Below are 8,665 nucleotides of genomic sequence, written 5' to 3' on the forward strand. Positions count from 1 at the left end.
AGCTCCTCCTAGTTTTATGAAATGTGGGCGGAGCATAGTTTTGTGACCTCATGAAACATCGTTGAAACATTTAATCTTTTCATGTCGATATTTACTCTTCTTAAAAAACAAAGAAAAACTTAAGAAAAGTTAAGAAAACTTAAGAATTTTCTATTTCTTAAGTTGAAAAAAAAACTTTTGATCGTCTTAAGACATCAAAATTCTTTTTAAAAAAAATCATCAAAAAATATAACATTTAGACTAATTCAGCCTGAATTGAGAAATCTAAAGTTTTCTTAAGAAAACTTAAGACTGTCTGACTAGTGAATTTCATACAATATTCCAAGATATCAGTACAGTACTTCGTCAAAACACCTTCCTTGGCATTTGAAAGAAAATTTAAAGCATTTCTAATTTAAAAAAAAAAAAGTTTAAATTCATGCATAAAGCATATGCTTCAATGAATAATTTTTGATTTTTTTTAAATTAAAGATTAACAATCCTTCATCAAAAGATTAAGATCAAGACCAGGAAATTTTAGAATGATTTTACTAAATATTTTCTCATTAGTTTAACCCTTTCACGTCCAACGTGAAACATAAAAACATTGAAACATACGCTCTTTTATCACGATATTTATTCAATGATCAGAGGTCATTTATCAGGAAAAATGTCTTCTTCGACTTCTTCTGCGTGAATTACGTGTATTTCTAACTTGGAAAAACAATTGTAGGGGAGACCGGGGCTAATAAAGTCACTTAAGGGTATAGAAAAAGCCTAAAATATCATATTTCCTTGCTAGATAGAACAAAATGATCTGAGAAAGAGTTATAGGGCAGTATATTTCCTAAAGAGATGTGCTATACATTTCGCTTTATTTATTTGGGAAATATGATATTTTGAGCTTTTTCTAAACCCTTAAGTGACTTTTTTTAACCCCGGTCTCCCCTATTGATAAAAAAATTGGGAGAATATAATGTTTCATGTTTGGGTCTATGTATGACTCAAAAAAACGCGAAAGGGTTAACAAACAATTTTAAAATTAAATAAGTATTTCTCCAAGCATCCAGCGGAGCTTTCATGCTTCCCAATCGCAAGTTCCAACGCACTGGCGAGAACGAAATGGATTGGAGGAGAGACACAAAAAAAAGCTCCCTGGAATGCTTGCTGGAGAAAATCTCTGGGAAGATGAGGTGGAGTGAACCGCAAGATTACGCAAAACACGCTCTTCTGACCTAAAATACGAGCAAAACGACTTATCAGGCGTTGGACTAAATATTCGATGGGGCATTTTTGCACCGACTATCGCGCAATTGAACTCCTCAAATTGCCTGACATTGACATGATATTTATTATTTGTATTTGCCGGATTTTTTCATCATATTCTCACGCTCCCAATTTCCAATCAATATCAAATTGGGTGTGATTGCTCAAATGAAAACATAATCCCTTGGGGGGAATTGCGTCCTCTGACCTTTTGGCTGGTAATAAAAATCAATTTTATAATTTAAGAAATAAAATGAAAAGCGAATTTTTGAGGAAGAAAAGTTCATTGAGGGCGATGAGAGGAAAGGGATAAAAGGGGGAAAAGTTTCATGGAAAATTTCCAATCTTCATTACTTACAACAATGATGAATCCGCTTTCTCTGGAATGTCCAACAACGCAGATCGCAAAGAGCAGCGAGTCACGATTTTTTTCTCAGCATGGTCAAGGATGGTCAGGGAAGATCGTCGACCGTTTGACGATAAATCCCACCATCCCTATCTGAGACACTTCAAGATCGACCTTTTTTTTGCATTTGCGCGCGCAAAGAAAGTTCAAAAAGTAACAGCAACAAAAAATTTCGCACATAAATGGTGTTGATGCGAAACATTGCCCGATATGTCGGAAGTGCCATGGCAGTGCTTTTTTCCCCCACAGCATGTCTTCGGGTCACTGGAAGCAGGAAGAGAGGATTTGCAGTGTTCGCTGCCCAAAATGACCCTGACTCGCCGTTGGATGATTCAATCATCATGCTGTATTGCAAATCTCCCGCGTGGGTTTTTTTCCCGCGCCCTGGCAAACAAACACATTGGAATGTGAGGGAGATTTATTTTCTCACAGTCTCGTCGCTAGTGTTCCATCATCCTTTCCAAAACCTTCGAAGGATTTGTCATCTGATACGAGATTGCTTCGACTATTTGTTGCACTACTGCACGGCCCTGCCTTCAGACGTAACTCACTATGCCACATGCCGTAGGAGAAGTAGATGATCAAGCCAATAATGATCCATATTCCAAACCTAATCCACGTCATCCAGTCTAGCTGTGTCATGAGGTAGATGTTGATGAGTATGGAAAGTCCAGGGAGCCACGGGACGAAGGGTACAGTGAAGACAATCTCCGTTCTTGATTGTGGTTGACGGCTGATCATGAAGAGGGTCAGGATGATCAGAACAGCAAATAAGCATAGCAGGAAGATTGAATACCTACAAGAAGAGTCATTATATTAGCCTCGAAAGAAAGTTTTTGAGACCTTAAAGTCTTACCACTGATCTATAAAGCCTTCAAGCTGTGTTATGACTAAAGACAGTCCCAAGCACCAGATGCAGTAGATCGTAACTGCCCATGTAACAAGGGCTGATGTGGTTTTTGTGGGAACTTCCTGATGATCCATGTTAAGTAATTGTCGAAGTGAAAATGAAGAGTTCTTAGTAGATTGATCGTCAACTTCATAGCGCAAGAGAAGGACGCATCCAGCTACCATAGAATATGCAAGGAGTGTTCCAATTGACATCATTGAAACTAATTGATCTAAACTGTAAGAAAAATATTGATTTAAAAAATCATTAAATTTTTTAATTGTAATAAAGTGTAGAGAAGAACTTAAATAGCCGAGAGGTTCTAATCGCATTGAGTTTTCTTTGTCAAAATGACGAGAGTTCGAGTCTAGGGATTGATTAAATCATTAAGATATTTTTTATATACAAAATAACTTTTTTTGTATAAACTTAGCATCTATTTTTGATTACTGACTAATTTTGATTCTAATTTTTTATATAATTTTCAACTGTAAAATGAGATAAATGAACATCCGCAATTGTTAGAAAAAGAATCCTTTCTTTTATTTTAAAACTGAATTTTAATTACGAACAAAATGTTTTGTACATAATGAGCATAAGAAATTGCATTTTTTATCATACGCATTTTTTGTGATTTTTTTTATAAAGTTTAAGTACATCGTAAATTTTATTAAAATTTGTTTAATTAAATTGCAAATTAATTACTCTTTACGCATTTTTCTCTTCATCCATAACGTTTTCTTTGTTATTTGTTAAATTTTATAACATTTTTTCAGAGTTTTCTCATTTTTTTCATGTTTCATTAAATTTTTTATCTTTTGTGTGTTTTAATTCCAAACTAATCACATTTTACGCGTCTTTTACAGCATTTTATAACATTTAATTCACAAAATAAACTTATTAAGCGTATTTTAGGCATTTTCGTCGTTTTTTGCACCTTTCACATTTAGTTAATATTTTTCACTGTTTTAAAGCTTATTTTTTTAGTATATGCCTTAATCGTACTTTGTTCGCTTTTTTAAAAACGTTTTTTTTATCCTTAAAATTGTGTTTTGTGCATATTAGAATAATAATTCTGTCTTTAATTAATTGTTGATCCTTTCTCAAATACTTGCACATTCATGCTAACAATAACTTTGTTAATTGTGTTGATTTTAAATAAATTTTGTAAACAAATTTAATACCATTTCATACAGCAAGTTAATCTCAAAATATCAACAATATTGACGACAAACATCTTGCAAAAAAAATTGAATTTTTTCACCAAGCCTTTCACAAAGCCACAAGGCCATGCGGAAAATTCCCATAATGTTGCATTTACTTGCAATGTTTGTCATGAGAAATTATTCTAAATAGCTTTGTTGAAATGCGTGAAATGATTAATATTAGTCGTGTTAAAAAGAAATTGTCGCATATTTACATACTCGTCCATTGATTCTTGAAGCTCTGAAAACAACACTTTGTCTCATTGATACACAACTTGATATCTTTTTACTACATCCATTAAAGGTGTTTTTAATGGAAATTACAAAGCGCGATATTTCGTAAGAACCCCATAATTAATTTATTAGGTTATTTTTATGGGACAAGCGCGTGTGATAAGCTTTGCAGATTATGCTCAGTGTTAACGCTGCGAGAACCGTTTGAGGACTTACTTGAAAATTGCCGCAAGTGTCCCTGTGAGGAATCCAGCAATTAGAGTCCCGATCATGGGTGTCTTGAAGCGCGGATGGACACGTCCCATAAATTCAAAAATCAAACCATCGATGGACATGGCATAGATGACGCGTGGTAGTGGGAACATTGATCCCATTAAGCTTGCACATAGCCCAAAGATGGCGCCAATGCTCACGATGTACTGCGCTACGGTCCAGCCGTAAACTCGGAAGACATGTGGCAGGGGTGCATTAACGTCCTGTTCGAAGTAGGGCAGCATCATGGTTAAAACTGTTGAGATGCTGAAGTACGCCACGAAGATGACACTCAGTGAGATGATTATTGAGAGTGGGATGGATCTCTTGGGATTGCGAGCTTCCTCGCTGGCTGTTGCAATGCAGTCAAAGCCAATGAAGCCGTAGAAACAAATTGCTGCACCCTTAATTATACCCGCAAAGCCATAGGGTGCAAAACCACCCTCACCGAAATCTTGATCCTCCGTCGTGGGAACATCTTCCTGTGGAATACTCCAATTGGCGGGATCAGCACGAAATGCTCCTGTAACAACGGTGTACAAGACAACGGCGAGATTCACGAGCGTGAAGATGTTGTTAATGACCACGGACTCCCTGACTCCTAGCGACAGAGCAATGGCAAAGGTCATTGTTGCTGTGAATGCGAAGAAATCCACATAATCGCCCAAAGCACTAGCATTCATTGATGCGATTGATTTGAAGGCATCACTCATGGCGTGATCAATCAAAGAGTCCAAGTACGTACTGAGTCCTTTAACCACACTTGCAGCACCTTTGTAAATGAAGATTTATAGAGAAATTCATTTAATTAATGAGTAGTAGGGGGCTTTTAGGATGTTTCACAACGTGGGGGCTCTTTTTTTTATTTAATTGAAGAGAGTGTATCAATGTTCTCAAACAGGCGTCTTTTGCAATTACTCACCAATTGCATACTCCAACACTAAATTCCATCCAATAACAAAAGCAATAAATTCCCCAATAGTCACATAGCTATATATGTAGGCTGATCCTGCTTTTGGGACACGTGCTCCGAATTCCGCATAGCATAGCCCAGCAAAAACCGATGCAACGGCCGCAATGGCAAAGCTAATGACCACAGCTGGGCCGGCGGTTGTCTTACTGACCTCACCAGCGAGCACATAGACACCCACGCCGAGGGTACTGCCAATTCCAAGGGCAGATAGGTCAAGGGTGGAGAGAACCTTAGCAAGCTTTGTGGTGGCATCAACAGTCTCAGCGAGAGGCTTCTTCCTACGCAGAATCTCGTAGGCACGTCCGCACTTCATGGTTCAATGGCGAAGTACTTAAATATACTTGGCAGAATCTCTGCAAATAATTCCAAATCTGATAAGATTCTCAAGCACATAAACTCTGCGCGCACCTTCTCAGAGACCATGTTCTACATTGAATTTTTTCTTCTTAATGATCACATTTTTCTGTTAAATTTCTTTTATGAAGGAATGACGTAAATAAATCACGTAATAAATTTTTTTACAATAAAATTATTACACATTTAATACATCATTAGCTTCAAATGAAAGTTTAAATACCTACCAACCTTTGAGACTTGCTCACAGAAGAACGACTACACTGAGAAAGATTTGTCGTGATACTAAATACCTGGTTGGTATGATACGTTGTAAATACCGCCACCAATCGAGAGAGATATGCCGACGTTAATGATGAAAGTATTTACCTGAGATTAATTAACATCGGACAAGAAGCAATAAGAGAGATAAAACAACAAATGGAAAATTGATAATCGCCCCCACAATCAATCTCAATGTGTCGCTATTGAAGCTTTACTGCAGCACCAAAATGGATTTTTTTGGGTGTTTTGCTCACATTCAAAATTTTATCAAAAGGAATATTTCTGAATAAACCGAATAATTGGCGAAGAAAATTCTCAAGTAATGTGTTCTGCGGTTAACCCTGAAGAATTCAAATAACCAGTTAACCCCGAATAATTCTTACAATATCCGCCGAATAGGTCTTGCTTTGAGATAACCACCTATTTCCCAACATATCAGTTTATGGCAGTAAAACAATTTTTTTTAATTGGAGAGATAAGATTTCTTTTGAATTCACATCAAGACGGTTAATGCATTAATTTTCACTTAACCGAAGAGATTACCCAGAACACTGAATAATCTAGATACGACATTGCCAGCAGTTTTTACGCCAGTTTCAATGACATTTCCAGTAACTTCGACGAAAGTCTTTACGTTGGTTCTATCAAGAAAAACTGATTCATTCAAGCTTTCTGACTGTTGAGATTTAGGCTGGGGTTGACGCTGAGATTCTGGCTGAGTCTCTTCCTGTGGCTGGTCTTCTGATACAGATAATTGCCTTTCAGTTGGTGGGGCCTCTATTTGTGTTTCTATAGTTGGATAATGCTGTACAGGAATACCTAAAATTAAAAAAAAAAGAGAATAACTCTGCTATTTTGAACTCATTTTACATTTTCTAAAAGTTCTAAAAGTTAATTAAATAAATTGATTAAATAACTCACCATACACGGAAGGAGATGAAATTTCCACCAAAAGGAATAAGATCAAGAAACGCATCTTTATACCACTTTCTCCGAATTTTTTATTGTGCTTTTCAATTTCAAATAGTATTAATTATATAACAAATTTTTGCAATAGAAACATTCACCAATTAAATCAAATTATATTTTGCACATTTTTCTTCACCTTATTCCTGATATTTAATCAAAGATTTCTTTCCACTTGTCGCGACGGTACTGAATGATAAAATTGAATTTAGGCGTTTATTTTTATCATTCCAATTGGATAAATATAATTTCTAGTAGCATCCAGTTGATTAAATTAAATTTATTAAAAAAGCTTGTGATCGAATATTGAAATTTTGTTCACCTTGAAAGCAACGTGAGGAAAATTATGTTACCCAGTAAACAAATGATTAGGTCAACCAATGCTCAATTATGATTGAATCAATCAGATTGATCAACGATTGAACAGTAACTGATAAATCAATTTAGCCAGTCAATTGACTTGGTTAATCTCAGGTTAATACTATTTGCTCAATAATTGATAGTCTATGGGAACCTACAGTGACTCAATATTGAGCTCAATAATTGATCAATTATTGGCAAAATTTGTTTACTGAGTAATTACTACACTATCAATTTTTTTGGTCAATATTCATCATCTTTTTATTGAAAAAAAAATCAATTAATATACTGCTTGAAAATTAATTCGACACGCCCGAAGATTATGACCATATTTCTGTCTTTTATAGTCTTCGGGGTTGTCAAATTAGTGTATCACATACGTGGTATTTAGTAATTGTTGCAAACACAAAAAAATTCAGTAATCTTAGGAATTACCTGCATTGTTTTAAGCCGGATGTGACAAAGAACATACGTACAAAAATTTTGTTTCTTTTTTTTAAGTTTCTAGATTGAGCTCATTGAGTTTTCTTTGTATTTAAATTAATTTTAAGTACATTATAATAAAAAATGTATTATCGTTTTGCTAGTTTATGCAGCTATGCGTAAAAATTAATGTATGGTACACTGTAAAATTAAATTTTCATAAAAGTTCTTTATTCTAATAATTCATGAAAATCAAACAATAAAGAAAATCTTGAGTGTTCTGGCTAAATTTGGTCTAACACTGTGCACTTTTTAAGAAATCTTTCAACTTTCAAAATGGCCGCTACCCGCCATTTTGAAACAGTGTAAAATTCTTCCTTTCCAGCGGGAAATATGAATTCATGAATTGTTAGTAAAGTTTTTCCTTTAAGAATAAAACTAGTTAATTCGTGCTCCCAATCTCGTGTATGACCTTTCAAGGAAAATCATGTGGAAAGCGCGAGCTGCGTTTTTTAAACCATAAATATTGTTATCTTATCCTTACAATGATACAAAAAGTGAAAGGAAAAAAGGGGTAGAATCCCACATAAAATCTCAATAGCTAAGATATGGATGAAATCTTTACTTACGCTAATTGAGTTTTACACAACTTATACATTTTCTTACGTTTCAATGTGAATTACCCTTTCTCTATGAATTAGTCGCGTAATTTTCATTCATAACCCATCATCCACCAACATCTCGACAACTGCGCAAAATTTCCTCGTGAAATTTCCACAAAGTAATCCCAAAAATGGAATAATTATACAATTTTATTCACACTCGGCGACACATTTCGCATTAATCCAAAAATAAGTATGAGTATGGTGCGACCTCCAACAAAGAACCCCCAAAAGAAGTTGCCTCAGAAGATGCATCCGTTCATCTTCTCACATATTTATTAAAATTAAAAGTTTTTCAGTGATGCCATTGTCGTTGGAATATTAACTTTCTCTCCCTGTGTGTGTTCCTTCTCTCAAAAACTTTTCCCAATGAGCTTTTCACCGTCATTTTCTTAATCTCAACCCTCACCCCCCACACCTGCTTGGGGTTTA

At 35.2% G+C, this 8,665-nt stretch overlaps 1 protein-coding gene across 1 annotated transcript; it reads right to left on the bottom strand.

Moving 5' to 3' along the window:
- Positions 1–2,051: 2,051 nt before the first annotated feature.
- Positions 2,052–7,034, bottom strand: LOC129795859 (cationic amino acid transporter 2-like). Its single transcript, XM_055837375.1, has 6 exons — positions 6,744–7,034; positions 5,786–6,641; positions 5,154–5,557; positions 4,196–5,003; positions 2,508–2,777; positions 2,052–2,447 (listed from the first exon to the last, which is right to left on the bottom strand). The coding sequence occupies exons 3-6, from the start codon at positions 5,515–5,517 to the stop codon at positions 2,078–2,080; spliced, it is 1,812 nt and encodes a 603-aa protein (XP_055693350.1). The 5' UTR covers positions 5,518–5,557; positions 5,786–6,641; positions 6,744–7,034; the 3' UTR covers positions 2,052–2,077.
- Between the last annotated feature and the right edge of the window lie 1,631 nt (positions 7,035–8,665).

This window comes from Lutzomyia longipalpis, chromosome 4 (genome assembly GCF_024334085.1).
Source record: "Lutzomyia longipalpis isolate SR_M1_2022 chromosome 4, ASM2433408v1".
Classification (NCBI taxonomy): domain Eukaryota; kingdom Metazoa; phylum Arthropoda; class Insecta; order Diptera; family Psychodidae; genus Lutzomyia; species Lutzomyia longipalpis.

Bases quoted from the DNA above. Each gene is read 5' to 3' on its own strand.
- LOC129795859 (XM_055837375.1), bottom strand. From the start codon at position 5,517: ATGAAGTGCGGACGTGCCTACGAGATTCTGCGTAGGAAGAAGCCTCTC. The intron at 5,004-5,153 runs GTGAGTAATTGC...TCATTTACAAAG, and splicing joins AGTGTTGGAGTATGCAATTG to GTGCTGCAAGTGTGGTTAAA. The intron at 2,778-4,195 runs GTAAGTCCTCAA...TTTTTCTTACAG, and splicing joins ACACTTGCGGCAATTTTCAA to TTTAGATCAATTAGTTTCAA.